This window comes from Mesoplodon bidens (genome assembly GCF_964165515.1).
Source record: "Mesoplodon bidens genome assembly, chromosome: 13".
In the NCBI taxonomy this organism is placed as follows: domain Eukaryota; kingdom Metazoa; phylum Chordata; class Mammalia; order Artiodactyla; family Ziphiidae; genus Mesoplodon; species Mesoplodon bidens.
This window is the reverse complement of record NC_138169.1, coordinates 52,258,157-52,283,424: the sequence shown is the minus strand read 5'-3', so window position 1 is coordinate 52,283,424 and position 25,268 is coordinate 52,258,157. Positions and strand designations below refer to the sequence as shown.

Below are 25,268 nucleotides of genomic sequence, written 5' to 3'. Positions count from 1 at the left end.
GAGTTGGCCCTCCGTATAGGCGGTTCCTCCACTTCCGTGGATTCAATCAATCATGGACTGTTTAGAACTGTAGTATTTACTACTGAAAAAAGTCCGCATGTCAGTGGACTTGGCAGTTCAACCCTGAGTTGTTCAAGGGTCAACTGTAATATATTAATGCATTAAACAAATACATTATGAGCACCTACCACATGTTAAGCAACATTCAAGGAAATGGGGAAACAACAGTGAACATAAGGAGTGTTTATATTCTCATGGGAGAAGACACAAAACATACATAATAAGCAAGTAAATTATATAGTATTTTGAGATTCTTCTATTGCAGAGGATAGGAAATGTAGAGCCTCTGGTTCAAGTTACTATTCGATATATAGCAACTTCAACTCTGAATGTTAGTCTCTTGCGTTTGAATTTTTTTTTGAGTGGGCGGGGCAGGACGATTTAATCTACATGTTTAGGTTTATTCATAGCTCTGTACTATGCTTGTCTTCTGTGTTCTAATGATAAAGGTACCAATTTTTAACAAATCTTTTAGCTCAGACTACTGGGAACCAGAAGTAATATATTGTGGTATCCTTTCTAATGATTAAACATATAATAATAATGATAATGCTAATAATAAAAGAAACATAAATAAATGTTCCTTAGAGGCAAGATGGAAATGGTTTCTGTACTTTAGATACTCCTACTTGCTTATTTCTTTAATCAGGACTGCAATATTAATCCAACATGGGCTGCAAAGAACGCTCACATCATTGCAAGCACAGGTTCACTTAGAGGAACAACTAGGAGCTTCAGAGATTATTTCTCACTTCAGATTATTCCTTCATTTCCAGTAAAAGAAAAATGTGTTTGGGAGTCTCTCAGGGAGTCTCAACCAGTGACAGCTGCTGTATATTATATAACCTAAAAAAACCCGAAAGACAAAATGAAGGGCATGGTCAATACCATCAGGTAAATCCAACTTACTCTAGGTTCAGCCTCTCTTATACCCTCTCAAAGTGTTAAAGGGAGTCAGAGATCGATGTCAGAGAAATAAACAGGAGGTAGCTCTAAATGTAGTATTGGGCTTTTAGTATTGGGTTAGTATTTTCCTAATTAATTCTGGAACATGCATGCTCAGTGGCCTCGCAACCTCTGCCACCCCATCAGCAAAACAGGAAAGAATATTCTCCCAGATTCGAGGGCTCTTATAAAAGAGAGTCAGTGATTGTTCAGGAAGGGGAAGTTCTAGGCAAGCTAGGAGAGAATAAAAATACTGCTGTGTAGGGAGGAAAAAAGAAGAATGAAGATTGGCTATTTTTAGATTTATGCCTTTGGCTTAAAAGTTCTTTACTCAAGTTTGGATTTTCCTAAGTAATGTCTCTTTGTTCCACAGAGCTCAATAAAAGCAACTAAGACAGAACATTCCAAGCATCTATGACTGGAAAACAATTTATATTTTAAGCATAATTCTGACAATACTGTACTGTACTTATATTTTTGCAATCACAAGGTTATTTCTTAAGACAAGAATCAGGTCTTTTTTTTTTTATACATGTTTAGTATTAATAAAGTTGACAGAATGGTGAGGAGGATAGGAGAGGTAAAGAAGAAAGAGACTGATAATAAAGATTAATGGTCCTGCAGTAAATGTCCTAGGTAGTACTTAATGATTAAAGGACAACAAAAGTAACAAAGGATATAAAAGAGAAGAATAATATATTTAAAAACTTAGACACGCTAAAGAGAGGAAAGCAATTAAGGAGATGCTAAACCAAGCAGTGTAACAGGTAATTGGTGTCAGGTCATTGCCTCATGCTAAACAGGGGGTCCAATCCCACTACAGCACACCTTGGAAAGTTGGTCTCCCACAAAAAATGCCAATGCAATAACTTTTCCCTGTACTGTGATCTGTGTATACCACCAGCTCTGCAACAGGCAGAATGGCTCAAAGGGGCAGTTTTAGCTCCTCAATCATCAGGTATACCATAATTTTGCTAATGGCTCCATATTAGAATAAAAGAAGAGAGAAATACAAGACAGCATTTCTTATGAGTAGAAGAAAAAGTTAATAGTTACTGTGAATACCTTGAAACAAAACTCTTTTAAAAAGATGAAAATTTTTCCATTTTCCTCACTAGAATGCTACAACCCTCCCCACCCCCGAAAAAAAGAGAAGGAGAAAAAAAAAAAAAACGAATGAAAAAAAAAACCATGAGTGAAAACTGTTCTTGAAAACTGCAGAATTATAACAGCTTTCTCTTGGTTAAATTGATTGGTATAGTAACATTATAAAATGACTATTAGGATTCATTGTGCACAACAGAAAGTGCTGAAATGTCAGCAGACTACACAGCAAAAAGTAATGGGTTCTGAACTCCTGTTAGTCAAAAATGATTTTGTTTCAAATTAGAAATTGATTTTTTTTTTGGACAAAAGCCCTTTCTAGACTTCCGGCTTCTGTAGCTGGGCCTGGGAGAGATTAACCTCCACCATGGCCAGGGCTGGCCTGATGATACCTTTCTCAGAGTGCCTTTTCAATTGCAGCTTTCTAATGTTGCTGTGGTCTCAACCAATAACACAAGTTAATTGTCCCTTTGCTATCACACTGCATTTTTCTCATTTTGCTATTTTATTTTAGTGCTGACACACAACACAAATTTATTGTCAAGTTAATAGAAGACTATGTTGAGCCTTGCAGTGTAACTACCACACCAATTCTGACTGGTTCTCCACTCTCCAAAGTGCAATGACTAAGAATAGAGGGAGCCAAAAGTAAGAGTTTCCCATCTCCGAAGGACTACCAATAGAGAAAGTAGAGAAGATTCCATCTCAGATACTAAGTCTACTCAATTTCATTTTTGTTTCTGGTAGCAAAGTCTACAAAGCCAAAAGTTGTCCTAAGTTGTCCTAAAACAACAGAGGTCTGTAGAACTTTTGCCCTATGTCAAACAAAATGTACCTTTGCTTTTGTTTCAAATTGTGGATAGTCTCCCTTCTGAAGCTTGGACTAATTATCATCTCTCAGTTATCTGGGAGAGGACTAAGCGATTTCTAGATTAATCACAATTAAAACCAAAAAACATGACAAAGTTGGCAGCTGATGAGGAAAGGCAGAGAGTAGTATACCTGTAAGATCTCATAAAGCACTGCTCAATTCTCAAATAAATAAATGTGAGAGTGGTTAGAGAGATTATGAAAAGTTGGTTGATTAACACTAGCAGTGGGCAGTGCTAGCTAGCCCAGTAAAAAAAGAGGTAAACAAGGAGGAAATCAGGGCTAGTGGTTGTGAGCAGGAACAAAAGATGTCTGGGAAAGAGGCGTGAGGGGAAGGGGGCTCTGAGACCTTTTGTGCTCTTTGTTTTCTGTACATGATTTCTGACTGATGAAGCTCAGACTTGTTCCATTCTGTCCCAGAGTCCCTCCTTTAATGATTCCAGGAGAGATTTAAGCCAAAACTCACTCCAGAAACAACTGAGAAATGCAATTAAATTTGACTGCCTCACTCAACCTTTCACATAGTTATTTATAATTGATTTCTTTTAAAATATCTACGATATATAAAATAGGAAGGATTATTGGCACTTCAAAGACTGCTAGGTAATATAGGCTTAAGACGTATGAGGTTCTGTTTTAGACGCAATGACCTCTCCTCCACCCTCCTTGTATTTCCAGTTAAACGAGGATTAACTGTAGTTATTAGAGTTTACTTTCCCAGCAAAGATCTATGTTCAATTTCTTGTCCTCTTTATTTGCTTTAAGCATTATTTTATGTCTATGACCACATTTACTGCTTAATAATTCTTACAGTTTGCTGTTTGCAAAAAGAGGGACACATTAGACAGTTTCTCATATGAGTGTTCTAAGAGAAATGTTGTTGCAATTCACTGATCTAGGTGACGTGCTACCTTTGGCCTTACAGGCCCATGTCAGTTTGTAACACATTTAACTCTTGTTCAGGGTTATAGGAAATCATCTGGAGCTCATGGCTAGCAGCCATCTGCAATCACCTGCCCCCAAGAGCTTCCTGTTTTGCTACTACAGATGCTGAGCTTACCTCTTTGGAGTTGATATGCATCTTTCCTTTGACCTGTCCACAGGGCATCATCTTCCATGTGTGACTGAAACCCAACTGTCTTCTTCTCCCTTCTATTCTCTCCATTGTTAGTGGAGTCTTGGTACTTTTTGCTGGATGATGATGTTCCAAGCGTCCAGCCATCACATTTTGACTTCAATAACCTGAAAAGAATAAACATTTATGAGCTGTAGAGACCACAGCAGGGGGTATAGATCACACAAAGGCATATATATTCAGTATGAGTTGAAATGCAATTCATGGCATAGAAACTTTCTTTTTCTTATCTTTTATTGATGTATAATTTAAATAATTTACTGAAGGTCTATTTTGTGTTCTGCCAAAACAATTTTGGAGAAGAAATGGTTTTTATCCTCAAAAAGTTTATATTTGGGGTTGGGGAAATGAGACTCAGACCCTAAAACTGCTAATAAAGCCATAGAATATGACTAAGAACCAGAGTATCTGTAAAAATAAAAAGTATGCTAAAACAAGACTTGCATAACTAAAATGTTTCCGAGTACTAAAAATGAACATAAGGGATGAAAATATCACCAATTTGCTTCAAAATATATTTGTGTTTCTCATTTTCAATTGTTATAGTATTTATTATGTACTCAGGGTATGTGAGGAATAGTACTATAGTGCTTGTGGGAGAATTGGTCTCTGTCCTCACATAATTTCATTATAAAGTCAACAAGGCAAATATGGCATAAAAGAAATTTTAATGAAAATAAACACACGTGCATATGTTTTTCTCTCCAATGAACTATGTTCCCACCATTAGCACCATTCCTCTTATAACATTTTATTTTTTAGAGAGAAATGTTATGATGATGTGTATCACTTACTATTCTACCAGCCCCTTCCTTCTAACTTAAGTTCACCATAGACTCATGATACTTTAGTTTTGTCTTCCCCATGACCATAAACAAGGTGAAAATTAAAATGAAGAAAAATAATTTATTCAAAAAGTAACATTCTAAAAACTAGGATATTTAAACTCCCCAGCAGCAGAGGCAATCTCTAGACAAGAATAAGTTGATGGAGTATTACTGGATCCATTATGAATGCTAGGTGGCCCTTGACCAGGATTCAAATCACATAAACCCATCAAAGTCACTGGCCTTCTTTTGTGTGGATCAGAATTTTTAGTAATGTTTGCTCACATCATAATTTATTAATAAAAACCAATACATTAAATGGTTGTATGTTCAGAGTGGTGAAAAGAAACAAACTATTAGCAGTATGGCTTTACAGGGGCATAAAGCAGTGTATTAAATTTATACACTTAACATTTTTTTTACCAGAACCCAAGGATCACTTTCCCTTGTGGACCTACCAGTGGACACATATCTTAGCTAATGTAACTTCTACTCATGGGATGGGAAAATACGGAGAGTAAAACTGTATTACTGTTAATGAAAGATAAGTTTACCTCAACCCAGAAGTCCCAAACCCTGGCAAATCCAACAACTACATCTCTACTTGTTCTTACAGAAAAGTTAATGTGACCAAGACTACTGGGTTTCCCAAAATCATACATTCTCAGGTCAGCCAAGCTCCCAATACTAGCCAATGTTGATCACTCCCAATACTGAATAGTTCCTTCCATTTTACACAGAAGCTTGTCTGTACCTTTATTCCAAATCCCATCCTGGGAACCTGGGTTCTAATTTCCCTGAAATAAAGATGACCATATAAAAAATTCCTTCTTTCATTTGCATTAATTTCCAAATTTACCCATCTACTATTCTTCTATCAACATCTCAGAAGAAAATCACACCTTTTACTCATACTCTTGATACCATTTTGGCCCCTCCCCTCTGTGACTATAGCCTGCCAATCATCTCCTTTTCTTATAACTTACAAACTCCTCCTCTAAAATGAAGTCTCTCCTAGGATTACTAATAAGACCAGACTTTCCATTAAAAATCAAAACCTAAATCTAAATCCCAAAACTATCCCTTAAGTGGAAACGAATAATAATACTCAGTGTCGATGAGAGTGTGGGGACAGGAGGATTTTAGTATAGTATAGTACTAGGGAAACTGCAAATTGGGATAACCCTTCTGTGAGTGATTTGTCACTACAAAATAAAAGTGCACCTAACCTCCTACAATTTCACTTTTAAGAAGTTACCCTATAGAATTACATAAACAACAGTGGAATTAGAAAATTTTCTCACACTACATACAAAAATAAATTCAAAATGGATTAAAGACCTAAATGTAAGACTGGAAGCCATAAAATTCCTAGAAGAAAACATAGGCAGAACACTCTTTGACATAAATCATAGCAATATTTGTTTTGGATTTGTTTCTTAAGGCAAAGGAAATAAAAGCAAGAATAAATGAATGGGACCTAGTTAAACTTAAAAGCTTTTGCACAGCAAAGGAAACCACTGAAAAAATGAAAAGACAACCCACTGAATGGGAGAAAATATTTGCAAATGACATGACTGATAAGGGGTTAACAGTCAAAATATATAAACAGCTCATACAACTTAACATCAAAAAACCCAAACAACCCAATTTAAAAAAATGGGCAGAAGATCTGAATAGACATTCTTCCAAAGAAGATATACAGATGGTCAACAGGCACATGAAAAGACATCGCTAATCATCAGAGGAATGCAAGTGAAAACTATGATGAGATATCACCTCATACCTGTCAGAATGGCTATCACCAAAAAGACAACAAACAACAAATGTTGGCAAGGATGTGAAGAAAAGGGAACCTTTATATACTGTTGGTGGGAATGTAAATTGGTGCAGCCTCTATGAAAAACAATACAGAGACTCCTCAAAAAGCTAAAAATAGAACCAACATATGATCTAGCAATTTCACTCTTGGGTATACATCTGAAGAAAACGAAAACATTAAATTGAAAAGATGCATGCACCCCATTTGTCATAGCAGCATTATTTACAGTAGCCAAGCTATAGAAGCAACCTAAGTGTCCATCAACAGATGAATGGATAAAGAAGATGTGGTATATATATCCAATAAAACACTACTCAGTCATAAAAAAAATGAAATTTTGCCATTTACAACAACATGGATGTATCTGGAGGGTATTATGCTTAGTGAAATAAGTCAGACAGGGAAAGACAAATACTATATGCTATCACTTATATGTGGAACCTAAAAAATAAAACAAATGAATGACTATAACAAAATAGAAACAGATTCACAGATAGAGAGAACAACTAGTGGTTACCAGTGGGGAGAGGGAAGAGGAGAGCGGCAGTATAGGGGTACGGAATTAAGAGGTACAAACTACTATGTATAACATAAGTAAGCTACAAGTATATATTGTACAGCACAGGGAATATAGTCTGTTTTATAATAATATAAATGGAACAAAATCTATAAAAATTCTGAATCACTGTCTCATACACCTGAAACTAATACAATATTGTAAATAAACTATACCTTAATTTAAAAAAATAAATAGGGACTTCCCTGGTGGTATAGTGGTTAAGAATCCACCTGCCAATGCAGGGGACATGGGTTTGAACCCTGGTCAGGGCAGATCCCACATGCCATGGAGCAACTAAGCCCATGCTCCACAACTACTTAACCTGCACTCTAGAGCCCATGAGCCACAACTACTGAGCCCGCATGCCACAACTACTGAAGCCCAGGTGCCTAGAGCCTGTGTTCCGCAACAAGAGAAGCCACCGCAATGAAAAGCCCATGCACCGCAACGAAGAGGAGCCCCCGCTTGCCGCAACTAGAGAAAGCTGGTGCGGAGCTACGAAGACCCAATGCAGCCAAAGTAAATAAATAAATAAAATCCTACTATCATCATTTATAAAATAAATAAATAAAATAAATGAAAACAGAGAAAAAAAGAATGAGGTAGTTCTCTATACTATACTGTGAATAAACTTCATGACATACTATTAAGTAAAAAAAGGGTAATTTGCAATAATAAAATATATAATATGATCTCATTTTTGTAAAAACAAAAATATACAAAATATATTTTTTAAGTTCTGGATAGATAAATAACAAATCAGAAAAGTAGAACAGAGTTACTGAGGGAAAGATTTTTATAATTTAATTTATATACTTCTGAATGTTTAAATTTCTTCCAATAGGCATGTACTTTCGTAATTATAAAACAAAAAATTTCACCATCTCCTTTATGTTACCATCTTCTCTCCTTCCCTTCTTTTTTTTTTTTTAAAGGTGACAGTGTTCTAGGCAGAGGGCCCCACAGGAAGGGGAGCCGGATTTTCTTTTTTTAGATGTTGGGGTAGGAGTTTATTGATTAATTTATTTATTTTTGCTGTGTTGGGTCTTCGTTTCTGTGCGAGGGCTTTCTTTAGTTGTGGCAAGCGGGGGGCCACTCTTCATCGCAGTGCGCGGGCCTCTCACTATCGCGGCCTCTCTTGTTGCGGAGCACAGGCTCCAGACGCACAGGCTCAGTAGTTGTGGCTCATGGGCCTAGTTGCTCCGCGGCATGTGGGATCCTCCCAGCCCAGGGCTCGAACCCGTGTCCCCTGCATCAGCAGGCAGACTCTCAACCACTGTGCCACCAGGGAAGCCCTCTCCTTCCCTTCTTTGCCAAACTTCTAGAAAACAATAATTTTAACAGATATGCCTACTAAAACTATTTTTTAAAGAACAAGTCTAGTGGCGTTTTCTCTTTCAACCATCTTGCTTGTTATAAGACTACTTCAGGGCCTCCCTGGTGGCGCAGTGGTTGAGAGTCCGCCTGCCGATGCAGGGGATACGGGTTCGTGCCCCGGTCCGGGAGGATCCCATATGCCGCGGAGCGGCTGGGCCCGTGAGCCATGGCCGCTGAGCCTGCGCGTCCGGAGCCTGTGCTCCGCAGGGGGAGAGGCCACAGCAGTGAGAGGCCCGCGTACCGCAAAAAAAAAAAAAAAAAAAAAAAAAAAAGACTACTTCACAGCAACTGACTCCTTCCTTAAAACTTATTTCCCTTGGAGTTCGTTACATATATCGTGATTGGTTTTCTAGCTTTAGGAGGCTGCTGCTCATATTCTTTTATTGGGAGCCCTTGTACTTCCCTCCCCCTAAATGCAGACATTCCTGATGATTCTGCCCTTGTCCTTTTCTCTTCCTCCCTTAGCACTTCCTTAGTGATCCCTGTCACACCACTGTATCTTCAATTATGATTTATAAATAGATTCATCTAGCCCACAATGTTCTCCAAAACTGCTGACCTCTTCAAGTATCTGTTGAAAAGCTGTGAAGAGGTGCCTTGTCCTACCTCCCAAAACCAACTCACGCTAAAGCAATGAATAATCTTTATCTTGAAACCTGTTCCTTTATCTGTTTCCATTCTCATTTAATGTATCACCATCCTCCCTGTTACTCAGATGAAAAACTTCAGCTGTCTCAAATTCTGCTTTCCTTATTCCTGTTCAATAAGTTGCCAAATCAGTCATTCATTTATATATTCATTAGATATTTATTAAGGACATACTCATATGTATGAAGGGGCTGGGGCGGGCAAATAGGGAAAAGAAATATTTACTGAGGACTTGTTATGAGCTAGGTGCTAGGTATACAAACCAGCAAGACCTGGTTCCTGCTCTCCAAGTGATTTTAATGGCGGAGACAGACATGGAAACAGATTTTTTTTAATATGATATTATACAAGTTATGATTCAGGAATATGTGTGGTGTTTAAGGGAGCACAAAGGCAGGGCATCTTACTCTATTTGAATAACTGAAGGGAACTTCCTGAAGCTTTCAAACTAAGTCTTGGTGGATAAGCAGGGGATAAGGAAGGACAGTAGGATGGAAGGCAGAAGAGAATAGTATTAGCAACTATACTAACTAGTAAAACTTCAACATATATTTTGGGCAAGTTAAATCACTTGGTATACTGTTAACTGTTATAGCATTGAGTTTGGGGTTTTGGGTGGGGAGAAGTGTAAGGTGAAGCAAGACAGATGGGCTGGGTCAGAACATGAAAGGTTTGGTTTTCCATGTCAAGGGGCTTGAACTTTATTTTGTCAGCAAATCAAAGTCATTGAAGGGCTCTAAGGCGAAAAATGACATGATACAACTTGAATTTATGAAGAATTGCCCTGGCACAATTTACAGAATGGATTGCATGAGTGGGAAGGCTGCTGAAATAGCTGTGATGAGAGATGATGAGGGTCTAAATAGAGATGCAGTGCTAGGAATGGGAAGGAGACAACTTTTAAAATACACTTAGGATTTAAAATTGGCAGAATTTGATACGTGTTTGAATGTGAAAAGTGAGGGAGAGGAGTGAGTTGAGAATGAATGACAGAATTTGGGTGGATAAGCAATATAGAGAAGGTGGCGGAGGGGGGGATTAAATGTAGCTTGAGGTGCCTATGAAACATCTGGAAAGATATTTCAAGAGAGCAACTGGATCAATAACCCTGCAGCTTTTTGCTTGTTGGCTGACTGACTTGAGAAAGCATGTGCTTTACTTTCAATTTCATAGGTGAAGTAGGAGGTAAACTCATTCCTGTAGTTGAAAGAAATGGGTATTGAGAAAAGTGATGATTTAGAGAAGGTATTTAGGGAATTCAAGGTAAAAATGACCAAGAACAAAAACAAGACTGTCCTGCAACATTTAGGGCTCTAACAGAATTAGAAATCATAAATTTGTATCTGGGCTCAGGTGCACAGATGTAAAAGCAGAGAAAGCAGCCTGAGAGCTTGATCCAGGGTTAGGATTTTTTGTGTAGGGTGCAGCAGAGTAGAGGTCAAGGGAAATTTGTATGCTAATAAGGGAATAGTTTAGGTCAACCATTTGGTCCAGAATGTACATGGGGAAGAAAGTGAGACAAAGACGGGCCTGAAAGACTGGCAAAAAAAAAGGGGGAGAAATGAAGGATTTAGATGTCTCTTTAAGGTAAAACAAAGATAAAACAAAACAAGAAAAACAAACAAAACACTTGGTATAGTCTATATGAGAAATGAGAACATGAACAGACCCAAGCGAAAGAGGTGAACTATAAAGGGGGTACCAGTCAGCGATTTCTGTGATGGAACCACAGCAGGGGAAGGCAAGCTCTGGACGTGGCCAGGGACAATACGGCTAAAGAAAACGAGTGAACCACGGAAGACAAATCTCTTTAGCTATGGCAACGGAGAGATCAACCACGTGAATACTGGAATCTCACAGAATGGGGTTAGGAGACGTGGGGGAGGAAATGACTGAGTGGATGTCAAATTCCTAGTGAGATCACAGTGGAAAACAAAGAAAAGGAAGGATGGACTGTAAGACCAGATATCCTGAGATTCACATAAACAAGGAGTTTCGCTAGAGAGTAAACTAGTTAAAAGTTTGAGATGTTGGAATGAGGAGAACAGGAAATGCTGGCACTACTGTCTCTGTTGTTTGCCAAATGTGACAGAAAGAATGGCCTGGATAGTAGCATTCTCAGAAAAGATGCCAAATTTAGGCAGTGATTCACAGCCTGCTATACATTAAAATTATGTGGGAAAAATTTTAAAAGAGCGATGGGCTGTCCTACCCATTCTTAGAAATAGAATGAATCCATCTGGAGTGAGCTGCATTATGTGCCACCCTCTCTCACCCTCTCTTGTCCTTTTTTTTAAAACTCCACAGGTAATCCCAATGTCCAGTCAGTGCTGAAAATCACTAACTTATGGCCAAGAATGAAAATATTTTGTGTGTGTGAAAAGGTTGAGGATGAAGTTTATTTTCTATGAAATAGGTGTTTGGTAAGGCACCTTTAGGAAATCCTGGGGGCAGTAGGAAGGAAAGGGGTGTTAGGGAAGGAAAGGTAGACTTTTAAGAGAATGAAAGTACAAGAGAGAAAAATCAATACAAATTACTCAAATTTTGGCATGAGTCACTTAACAAAAAGTGAAGGGGAACACATCCTCGATTTAGAAGACTATAAAATCTAGGATGGGGAAACATGTATTAAATCTTTCCTTCCTTTTTCCAGTTGCCAAATTTGGGTGCTAGTCATGCCATGTCTAAACAATTGCTATATCATCCAGTTTCTGGCTCAGTCATGGAATCAGACGTTTCTTCAAGGAGATCTAGTATATTTTAGTTTAAAAAAAAGAAAAAGAGCTAACGGAATTGGATTATCACTGTTCCTAAGTTCTCATAGAGCAAGAGACTATATGCATGTATGTACGTATATACACATATGTTTATTTATATATCTAGGTAAATATATTGAAAATCATGAGTTTACACTAATATCTTCAATTCCAAACCAACAGGGTTCATTTTAGTTTTCTACCTTTCCATATATATAACTCCATTCTGTAACAGTGAAAAAACTTGGCTACCATTTTCCTTAATACAATTACTTACTTAGTCATTTTGTATGAAAACCATATTCCATCACCACTGCCATGATCCTTTCCCCTCCCTCCCGTCAGTCACCACCACATTGTTCCAGGTGTTTCTGCCAGCACACCTCTGTATAGGCATTCTCCCCACTAAGCTCTGAGTGGGCTACCTCTGCTGTGAGAAAGCCCTCCTCATATCTCAGGCTCTCAAGACCCCATGCATGGCTGACTTCCACATGGATACCATCCTCATTTTGTTCAAGCTCCAACACCCTACACCAATACAGTCACCAGGATGAAAGCACTCCCCACCCTGCACAAGCTCTGACATTCAGTGTCAAGCTGCCCTCCTCTGTGGATCAAGCTCCAACCCCATGATCAAATAAATTTGGGGTATGATGTGAGGCTGGGGTCAAGGTTAATTTTTTTCATATCTATATCCAGTATATCCAGCATTATTTATTTAAAAGACTTTCCTTTTTCCACAGAATGCTTCATAGCTTTGTCAAAAAGCAGTCAAACATATGACTGTGTGGGTCTATTTCTGGACTCTATTATGTTCCATTGATCAATAGCTAATATATATCTATCATATGAAAATAAATTTGATTTTTATATATTGAACTTGAACTCTGTGGTTGTGTTAAATTCACTTAATAATTCTAGCAGTTTGGGAGTAGGTTCCTTAGGATTTTTCTATGTTGACAGTCATATTATTTAACAATAAAGACAGTTTTACTTATTTATTTCTAATATTTTTCATGCCCAATCACATCAGCTAGGACTTCTAGTACAATGCTGAATAGAAGTGGTAAGAGTGAACATCCTTACCTTGTTCCTAAGTGTTCATCATTAAAGAGATGTATCTTTATCTATATGCTCTATCTGATTTCTAGTTTGATAAGTCATTTTAAAAAAATGAGCATTGGAAGAGTTTTTTGCATCTGTTTGAAATGGTGTTTTTCTTCCTTACTATGTTAATATGGCAAATCACATTGATTGATCTTCAAATGTTAAGCCAACTCTGCATACCTGGGATAAACTCTATTTAGTCAAGCTGGATTATATATATTTTTATATATTCTGGGACTTAATTTGCTAATATTTTGTTAAGGAACTTTTTTGTTTTGCATTTATGTTCATGAGGAAGATTAGTCTGTCATTTCTTTTCTTCTCACACTTTTACCTGGGTTAGGTCTCATAAAAGGAGTTGGGAAAAGTTCTTTCTTCCTCTAGCCCAGTGGTTCTCAAGTGTGGTAGAAGAAGAGGATTTTGCCACACAGGGGCATTTAGCAATGTCTGGAGGGTTTTTGATTGTCACAGTTGTGGGGGGTGCTAATGAGTAAAAGACAGGGATGTTGCTAAACATCCTGCAATGTACAGGACAGACCACCACCACCCCACAACCTCACCCCAAACTATTATCTGGTCCAAAATGTCAAGAGTACCAAGGCTGAAAAACCCTGCTCTAGTCTTTGAAAGAATTTGTGTAAGATTGATATATCTTCTTTAGATGTTTGGTAGAATTCATGAGTGAAGTCTTATGGGATTGTGATTGTAGTTTTATTTATGGGACATTTCTTAATTAGAAATTAAATTTGTTTAACAGAGGGCTATTCAGATTCTCTATTTCTTTGGTATCAATTTTGTTATATCTTCAATTTCAAGGAATTTATATCATTTAAGTTATCAAATGTGCTTACAAAAATTATTCATAATATTCTTTAATTACTTTAAAAATATTGTTAGAATCTATGGTGATATCTTCTTTTTCATTACTGATACTGATAATTTGTTTTCCTCTCAATAACAGGTTGATCATCTTGAAAAGGCTTATTGACTTTATTTACATTTTCAAAAAGTCAACTTTTAGCTTTACAGATTTTCTCTATTGCTTGTTTTCTTTTTCACTGCAAGACTTAACAAACATTGGCTGCTATAAGGATAAAAGCAGAATATAAATACAGAAATAATACAAATTGGGCAATGCTGACAGAAACTGGAGTTCTGGCCCAGAATGGAAGATACTGTTAATGCCCACTGAGACACTAGAAAGTCCATATCCTGGATAAAGGCTTACTGTAAAGCTCTAACAAAGCCTAAAATGAAGATATAACAAAATGCACAGGGACAAAAAAGTTTGGAGATTGATTCTTACCAATTTAGAGGGCCTTGGGAAATACCTCAGGCTTTCCAGACATCTGTCCTTACAAAGTATATAACCAAACCTATCCAAGTTCAAGGTGAATAGGAGGTGATTGAATTGCTGAGAAGAGCAAAAATCAACATTCTTTAGAGAATGATAATAAAATCCGCATCTCTAAATGTATCATCCGTAATACCCAGCGTACAATATAAATTGTCAGACACAAAAAGAAAAAATATGTGACCCATAGTTAAGAAAAATATCAGTCAATTAAAATCAACCAAAAGATGCCGCAAATGTTGGACCTAGCAGATAAAGACTTTATTTAAACTAGCTATTATAAATATATTGATGGACATAAAGGAGAACATGGTTTTAATGAATGAAAAGACAGGCAGTCTCAGCAGAAAGAGACAGAAACTCTCTGGCTGGAAATTACAGTGACTGAAATGAAAATTGGAAAATGGAGATGAGAGGTTAAAGAATAAGTGAATTTTATGGAAGAATCAACAAAAATGACCCAATTTGAAGAACATAGGGAAAAAGAGATTGAAGAAAAATGATGAGTCCCAGAGATTTGAGAGACAATATTAAACTGCCTAACAAACATAACTGAAGTTGCAGAAGGAGAAGAGACTGAGAATGGGGTAGAAAAAATATTTGAAAAAATATATGTTAAAGAAACAATGGCAGAATATTTCCAAATTTGATGAAAAACTTTAACCCACAGATCACAGTCAAACTGTTGAAAACCAAAGATAAAGACAACCTTGCAAACAACCAGATGAAATGTTAATTACATAAAAAATAATGATTTTAACAGTTAACTTCTCATAAGAACAATGAAAGCTAGAAGATAGTATAATATCCTTAAAGTGCTAAAAGGAAAAAACAAAACAAAACAAACCCAAAGTGTCATCCTAGAATTCTGGATCGCATGAAAATATCCTTAAAAAAAAAGGAAGGAGAAACAAGATTTTCAGATAAACAAAAACTGGGAAAATTTGTTGTTGGCAGACCTGCACTTTCGGGTTGAAAGAAAATGATATTAGATGGAAACCTGAATCTAAGAAATGAAGAGCATCAGAAATAGTACATACGTGAATAAATATAAAATTCTGTATGTTTTTATTCTTCTCTTAATGTCATTAAAAGATATATGAATGTTTAAAGCATGGGATTTATAATACACTTAGCTGTAATGTATATGACAATAATATCAAAAAGAATGGAGAATATACCTATACAGTATAAAAGTTCTTACAGTCTACATAAAATGACACAATGTTAGTATTATATAATAAGACTTTAATAAGTTAGGAAAGCATATTATAATCCCTACAGAAATCACTAAAGGAAATGCAAAAAGGTATAGCTAATAAAATATTAGAGGAATTTTTAAAAAATTGAAAAAAATTATTATTTTCCCTTTCCCCTCCCAATAAAAGAAGAAAAGGAGAAACAGGAACAAAGAATACATAAGATTAGCAGGAAGGAAAAAAGAAAAGCAAAATGTTAGACCTAAATCCAATAGTATCAATAATAAATTAAATCAGACTATACTACAAAGCTACAGTAATCAAGACAGTACGGCACTGGCACAAAAACAGAAATATAGATTAATGGAACAGGATAGAAAGCCGAGAGATAAACCCACACACATATGGACACCTTATCTTTGATAAAGGAGGCAAGAATATACAGTGGAGAAAAGACAGCCTCTTCAATAAGTGGTGCTGGGAAAACTGGACAGCTACATGTAAAAGTATGAAATTACAACACTCCCTAACACCATACACAAAAATAAACTCAAAATGGATTAAAGACCTAAATGTAAGGCCAAAAACTATCAAACTCTTAGAGGAAAACATAGGCAGAACACTCTGTGACATAAAGCACAGCAAGATCCTTTTTGACTCACCTACTAGAGAAATGGAAATAAAAACAAAAATAAACAAATGGGACCTAATGAAACTTAAAAGCTTTTGCACAGCAAAGGAAACCATAAACAAGACAAAAAGACAACCCTCAGAATGGGAGAAAATATTTGCAAATGAAGCAACTGACAAAGGATTAATCTCCAAAATTTACCAGCAACTCATGCAGCTCAATAACAAAAAAACAAACAACCCAATCCAAAAATGGGAAGAAGACCTAAATAGACATTTCTCCAAAGAAGATATACAGACTGCCAACAAACACATGAAAGAATGCTCAACATCATTAATCATTAGAGAATTGCAAATCAAAACTACAATGAGGGCTTCCCTGGTAGCGCAGTGGTTGGGGGTCTGCCTGCCGATGCAGGGGATGCGGGTTTGTGCCTTGGTCTGGGAGGATCCCATGTGCCACGGAGTGGCTGGGCCCGTGGGCCATGGCCGCTGGGCCTGCACGTCCGGAGCCTTGCTCCACAATGGGAGAGGCCACAGTGGTGAGAGGCCCGCGTACCGCAAAAAAACAAAAACAAAAACAAAAAAAACCCTACAATTAGATATCATCTGACACCAGTCAGAATGGCCATCATCAAAAAATTTAGAAAAAATAAATGCTGGAGAGGGTGTGGAGAAAAGGGAACACTCTTGCACTGTTGGTGGGAATGCAAATTGATACAGCCACTATGGAGAACAGTATGGAGGTTTAAAATAAATAAATAAATTAAGTAAAGTGAATTAAACACCCAAATCAAATGGAAGGGAAATTGTCAGGCTAGAGAAAAATGCAAAACCAAAGCCATATGTTGTTTACAAGAGTCATGTTTTATTTTTATTTTTTTAACATGTTTATTGGAGTATCATTGCTTTACAGTGTTGCATTAGTTTCTGTTGTATAACAAAGTGAATCAGCTATATGTATACACACATCCCCATATCCCATCCCTCTTGCGTCTCCCTCCCACCTTTCTTGTCCCACCCCTCTAGGTGGTCACAAAGCACCAAACTGATCTCCCTGTGCTATGCAGCTGCTTCCCACTAGCTATCTATTTTACATTTGGTAGTGTATATATGTCAATGCTAAGGAGTCATACTTTAAATGTAAAAGAATAAATAGGTTGACATAGAGGATGTAAGGTGATAAGCCAAGCAAACAGTACACATGGAAGGCTAGAGTGCTTATATAATGTCAAATAAAGTAGATGTTAAGAAAAGGAGTAGAACCAGAGATAAAAAGATACATTTCATCACGATTAAAATATTTTATCATGATTAAAGGGGCAAATCATCAAACATACATAACAGCCCCAAATATATTTGCATCTAAAATAGTTTCAAAATACACATAACAAAACTCATAAGGGTAAAGGAAGAAGTAGAGAAATGCACAATCGTATTTGGAGATTTTAACATCTCGTTATCAATTGATAGGAAAAAAAATGAAAAAAATTTGGTAGGCTACATAAGATCTGAACAACACTACTCATCAATTTGATTTAATTGACATGTACAGAGCATTATACTCTATAGCAGAATATAAATATTTAAAAGTGCACATGCAATATTGACCAAGATAAATCATATGTTGAGTCATAAAATAAATTTTAATGTATTTCAAAAGAATAAACACTTATGGAGTATGTAACCACAATGGAGTTAAATTGAAAATAAAAAAAACAAGATATCTAGAAAAATCTAAAGTATTTGGAAGTTTTATAACATAATTCTAAGTAACTCATGGGTCAAAAAAATCACAAGAGAAATTAATAAGCATTTTGAAATGAATGATAACGAAAATACAACATATTAAGATTTGAGGGATACAGAAGGCAAGTGCTGAAATGCTTTTACTAAAAAAGAAGAAAAGTTTAAAGTCAATGACATAATGGGACTTCCCTGGTGGTCCAGTGGTTAAGATTCCATGCTCCCATTGCAGGCGGCACAGGTTCAATCCCTAGTCGAGGAACTAAGATCCCACATGCTGCACAGTATGGCCAAAAAAAAAAAAAAGTCAATGACATAATATTCCATTTTATGAAGCTAGAAAAATAAGAACAATCTAGATATAAAGCAAGTAGAAAGAAGGAAACAATAAACAGTAGAAATCCATGAAATAAATAACAATAAAAACATAAAAGTCAGCCCTTTGAAAATATTAATAAAATTGATAAACTCCTAATCCAAGACAAACTAAGAAAAAGGGAAAATTTATGAATATCAGGAATCAGAGAGGGGATATCACTGTAGATGCTACAGATAGTAAAAGAATATTGAGGCTATCTCATAAACAACTTTATGCCCCATATTCAATAACTAAGATGAAATGAAATGCACACATTGCTTGGAAAATATAACTGGTTAAAACTAACTCAAGAAGAAACAGGAAATATATGAATAGCCTCATATATATTAAAGAAATTAAATTCATAATCAAAACAGCCCCACAAAGAAAACTGATCAGATAGCTTCACTGGTATATTTTATCATATTTAAGGAAGCAATACTACTAATTTTAGACAAGCTTTCAGTAAATAGAAGAGGAGTGACCTCTTCTCAACTCATTTTATGTTACCATGTGATACCAAAACCTGATTAAGCTATTACGATAAAGTAATATTACAAACTAGTATCGCTCATGAACACAGACACAAAAATCCTAAACAAAATATTAGCATATTAAATCCAGCAATATATAAAAGGTACTACATCATGGCCAAATGAGTATTTTTCCAAAATGTAATGTTGGGTTAACATTAAAAAAAGGAAATCCACGTAAATTGTCACATTAAAAGAATAAAGGTGCAAAACCATATGATTATATCAATAAATGTAGGAAAAGCATTTGACAAAATAAAAACTCAGAAAACTAGGGAACTTATTTCACCATGAAAATTCTGTCATACGTTACTAGTCCTACAGTTAATGGGTACTACCCTTCTGGAATGTACTTGGCAATATGTATATATCAAGAACTATAAAAACGTTCACATAAAAAAGGGGGGGGGGAACTTACTTTAAGCTGATAAAGGGCATCTATCAAAGATCTATATTTAACATTATATTAATTGGTGAATTATTGGATGCCTTTTCCTTGAGAACAAAGCAAGGGTGTCTTGTTTAATCATTTCTCTTCAATATTGTAATGAATGTTCTAGCCAATGCAACAAGTTAAAAATAAGAAACACAAGGCACGAAGTTGGAAAGCTTTGAAGCTGTTATTATGGCTGTTCATGTGATTATGAACTTGAAAATCCTAAGGAATCTACCAATAAAACACCAAAAAACAAACAAAAAAACCCCAAAACAAACAAACCCCCTGCTAGAATACATGCATTTAGCAAGATTGTAGTATATGATGTAAATATTAAAAAATCAATATTCTTCCTATATACTACTAATAAATTCAATGAAAAAAGGGCAAGATTGTTACACTAAAAACTACATAATATAACTGAGTTAAATTTTTAAAGATGTAAATAAATTTAGAGATATACCATGTTCATGGATTGGAAAACAATATTTTTAGGATGTCAATTCTCCCCAAATCGATCTAATAACAATTCCACTTCCTTAACAGAAATCAATAAACTGAATCTAGAATGTAAAGAAAAGAAGTTGGAATAGCTAAAAGAATTTTTAATAAGAAAAATATTTGGAAGACAATCTAATTTCAAGATTTTTCTATAATGTTAAAGTAATCTAGACTGTGTGACATTGACAGAAGAATGGACATGAAGATGAAGGGAACAGAAATCCATAAACGTGTGTCCATGTGTATACATATCCAACTGACATTTGAAAATGCATCAGGCAATGAATGAAAAAAAATAGTTTTTTTCAACAAACGGTGCTAGAATAATGGCATATTGGTACAGATAACGAATGAACCTTGAGCCCTACCTCACACCACACAGAGAAATGTATTTGAAATGGATCATAGACTTAAATATAAAATATAAAGCTATATAACTTCTATAAGAAAATATAGGAAAATATCATTTTAACCTTCCTCAATAAAAAATCTTGCTCTTCAAAAACACCATTAAGGAAATAAAAGAGCGAGACACACCCTGAGAGAAAATATTCACAAAACATATACCTGATGAAGGTTTTATATCCAAATATGCAAAGAATTCTATGTTCAATAATGGAGTTGTTTACCCAATTAAAACTGATTAAAAAGAGACTAGTTCAAGATGGTGGAGTAGAAGGATGTGCTCTCACTCCCTCTTGCGAGAGCACTGGAATCACAACTAACTGCTGAACAATCATTGACAGGAAGATACAGGAACTCACCAAAAAAGATACCCGACATTCATAGAAAAAGGAGAAGCCACAGTGAGACAGGAGGAGGGACGCAATCACAATAAAATCTAATCCTGTAACTGCTGGGTGGGTGACTCACAAACGGGAGAACACTTATACCACAGAAGTCCACCCATTGGAGTGAAGGTTCTGAGCCCCACGACAGGCTTCCCAACCTGGGGGTCCGGTAACGAGAGGAGGAATTCCTAGACAATCAGACTTTGAAGGCTAGTAGGATTTGATTGCAGGACTTCGACAAGACTGGGGGAAACAGAGACTCCATTCTTGGAGGGTACACACAAAGTAGTATGTGCATCAGGACCCAGGGGAAGGAGCAGTGACCCCATAGGAGACTGAGCCACACCTACCTGCTAGTGTTGGAGGGTCTCCTAAAGAGGTAGGGGGTGGCTGTGTCTCGCCGTGAGGACAAGGACACTGACAGCAGAAGATCTGGGTAGTACTCCTTGGTGTGAGCCCTCCCAGAGTCTGCCATTAGCACAAACAAAGGGCCTGGGTAGGCTCCAGTGTTGGGTTGACTCAGGCCAAATAACCAACAGGGAGGGAACCCAGCCCAACCCATCAGCAGACAAGCAGGTTAAAGTTTCACTGAGCTCTGCGCATCAGAGCAACACCCAGCTCTACCCACCACCAGTCCCTCCCATTAGGAAACTTGCACAAGTCTCTTAGATAGCCTCATCCACCAGAGGGCAGATAGCAGAAGCAAGAAGAACTACAGTCCTGCAGCTTGTGGAACAAAAACTACATTCACAAAAAGATAGACAAGATGTAAAGGCAGAGGGCTACGTACCAGATGAAGGAACAAGATAAAACCCCAGAAAAACAACTAAACGAAGTGGAGATAGGCAACCCTCCAGAAAAAGAATTCAGAATAACGATACTGAAGATGATCCAGGACCTCGGAAAAAGAATGGAGGCAAAGATTGCGAAGATGCAAGAAATGTTTAACAAACACCTAGAAATATTAAAGAATAAACAAACAGAGATGAACAATACAACAACTGAAATGAAAACTACAATAGAAGGAATCAGTAGCAGAACAACTGAGGCAGAAGAATGGATAAGTGACCTGGAAGACAGAATTGTGGAATTCACTGCTGTAGAACAGAATAAAGAAAAAACAATGAAAAGAAATGAAGACAGCCTAAGAGACTGCTGGGACAACATTAAATGCACCAACATTTGCATTATAGGGGTCCCAGAAGGAGAAGAGAGAGAGAAAGTATGCGAAAAAATATTTGAAGAGATTAGAGTCGAAAACTTCCCTAACATGGGAAAGGAAATAGCCACCCAAGTACAGGAAGCGCAGAAAGTCCCATACAGGATAAACCCAAGGAGAAACATGCCGAGACACATAGTAATCAAATTGTCAAAAATTAAAGACAAAGAAAAAATATTAAAAGCAGCAAGGGAAAAATGACAACATACAAGGAAACTCCCATAAGATCAACAGCTGATTTCTCAGCAGAAACTCTAAAAGCCAGAAGGGAGTGGCATGACATATTTAAAGGGATGAAAGGGAAGAAACTACAACCAAGATTACTCTACCCAGCAAGGATCTAATTCAGGTTCGATGGAGAAATCAAAAGCTTTACAGACAAGCAAAAGCGAAGAGAATTCAGCAACACCAAACCAGCTCTGCAACAAATGCTAAAGGAACTTGTTTAAGTGGGAAACACAAGCCAGGAACAGGACCTACAAAAGCAAAACCAAAAAACAATTAAGATAATGGTATTAGGAACATACATATCGATAATTACCTTAAACATGAATGGATGAAATGCTCCAACCAAAAGACACAGTCTTGCTGAATGGATACAAAAACAAGACCCATATATATGCTGTCTACAAGAGACCCACTTCAGACCTAGGGACACATACAGACTGAAAGTGAGGGGATGGAAAAAGATATTCCATGCAAATGGAAATCAAAAGAAAGATGGAGTAGCAATACTCATATCAGATAAAATAGATGTTAAAATAAAGAATATTACAAGAGACAAGGAAGGACACTACATAATGATCAAGGGATCAATCCAAGAAGAAGATATAACAATTATAAATATATATGCACCCAACACAGGAGCACTTCAATACATAAGGCAACTGCTAAGAGCTAGAAAAGAGGAAATCAACAGTAACACAATAATAATGGGGAACTTTAACACCTCACCCAATGGACAGATCATCCAGACAGAAAATTAATAGGGAAACACAAGCTTTAAATAACACAATAGACCAGACAGATTTAATTGATATTTATAGGACATTCCATCCAAAAACAGCAGACTACACTTTCTTCTCAAGTGTGCACAAAACGTTCTCAAGGATAGATCACATCTTGGGTCACAGATCAAGCCTCAGTAAATTTAAGAAAATTAAAATCATATCAAGCATCTTTTCTGACCATAATGCTATGAGATTAGAAACCAATTACAGGGAGAAAACCGTAAAAAACAAAAACACATGGAATCTAAACAACACATTACTAATAACCAAGAGATCCCTGAAGAAATCAAAGAGGAAATAAAAAAATACCTAGAGACAAATGACAATGAAAACACAACAATCCAAACCTATGGGATGCAGGAAAAGCAGTTCTAAGAGGGAAGTTTATAGCAGTACAAGCCTACCTCAAGAAACAAGAAAATCTCAAATAAACAACCTAACCTTACACCTAAAGGAACTAGAGAAAGAAGAACAAACAAAACCCAAAGATAGCAGAAGCAAAGAAATCATAAAGATCACAGCAGAAATGAATGAAATAGAAACAAAGAAAAAATAGCAAAGATCAATAAAACTAAAAGCTGGTTCTTTGAGAAGATAAACAAAATTGATAAACCATTAGCCAGACTCATCAAGAAAAAGAGGGAGAGGACTCAAATCAATAAAATTAGAAATGAAAAAGGAGAAGCTACAACAGACACTGCAGAAATACAAAGCATCATAAGAGACTACTACAAGCAACTCTATGCCAATAAAATGGACAACCTGGAAGAAATGGACAAATTCTTGCAAAGGTATAACCTTCCAAGGCTGAACCAGGAAGAAATAGAAAATATGAACAGACCAATCACAAGTAATGAATTGAAACTGTGATTAAAAATCTTCCAACAAACAAAATGGACCAGATGGCTTCACAGGTGAATTCTATCAAACATTTAGAGAAGAGCTAACACCTATCCTTCTCAAACTCTTCCAAAAAATTGCAGAGGAAGGAACACTCCCAAACTCATTTTATGAGGTCACCATCACCCTGATACCAAAACCAGACAAAGATACTGCAAAAAAAGAAAATTACAGACCAATATCACTGATGAATATAGATGCAAAAATCCTCAACAAAATACTAGCAAAACAGAATCCAACAACACATTAAAAGGATCATACACCATGATCAAGTGGGATTTATGCCAGGGATGCAAGGATTCTTCAATATATGTAAATCAATCAATGTGATACACCATATTAACAAATTGAAGAAGAAAAACCATATGATCATCTCAATAGGTGCAGAAAAAGCTTATGACACAATTCAACACCCATGTATGATAAAAACTCTCCTGAAAGTGGGCATAGAGCGAACCTACCTCAACATAATAAAGGCCATATATGACAAAGCCAGAGCAAACATCATTATCAATGGTGAAAAACTAAAAGCATTTCCTTAAGATCAGGACCAATGGTGTCCACTCTCACCACTAGTATTCAACATAGTTTTGAAAGTCCTAGCCACAGCAATCAGAGAAGAAAAAGAAATAAAAGGAATACAAATTGGAAAGGAAGAAGTAAAACTCTCACTGTTTGCAGATGACATGATACTATACATAGAGAATCCTAAAGATGCTACTAGAAAAGTGCAGCTAATCAATAAATTTGGAAAAGTTGCAGGATACAAAATTAATGCACAGAAATCTCTTGCATTCCTATACACTAACAGTGAAAAATCTGAATGAGAAATTAAGGAAACAATTACATTTACCATCGCAACAAAAAGGATAAAATACCTAGGAATAAACCTACCTAGGGAGACAAAAGACCTGTGCTCAGAAAACTATAAGACACTGATGAAAGAGATTGATGATGATACAAACAGATGGAGAGGTATACCATGTTCTTGGATTGGAAGAATCAATACTGTGAAAATGACTACACTACCCAAAGAAATCTACAGGTTCAATGCAATCCCTATCAAATTACCTATGGCATTTTTTACAGAACTAGAAACAAATATCTTAAAATTTGTATGGAGGCACAAAAGACCCCGAATAGCCAAAGCAGTCTTGAAGTAAAAAAAACGGAGCTGGAGGAATCAGACTCCCTGACTTCAGACTATACCACAAAGCTACAGTAATCAAGACAATATTGTACTGGCACAAAAACAGAAACATAGACCAATTTAACAGGATAGAATGCCCACAGAGAAACCCATGCACCTATGGTCAACTAAGCTACAACAAAGGAGGCAAGGATATACAATGGAGAAAAGACAGTCTCTTCAATAAGTGGT

The 25,268-nt window shown here is 36.4% G+C and overlaps 1 protein-coding gene across 2 annotated transcripts in view; it reads right to left on the bottom strand.

Moving 5' to 3' along the window:
- The window catches only part of KIAA1328, a 399,857-nt gene that overhangs the window by 66,904 nt on the left and 307,685 nt on the right, over window positions 1-25,268 (bottom strand). For both annotated transcript variants that reach the window (XM_081252539.1, XM_081252540.1), the window contains one exon: window positions 4,040-4,221. In XM_081252539.1, coding sequence (XP_081108665.1) covers window positions 4,040-4,221 — 182 coding nt within the window. The remainder of the gene's footprint in view (window positions 1-4,039; window positions 4,222-25,268) is intronic.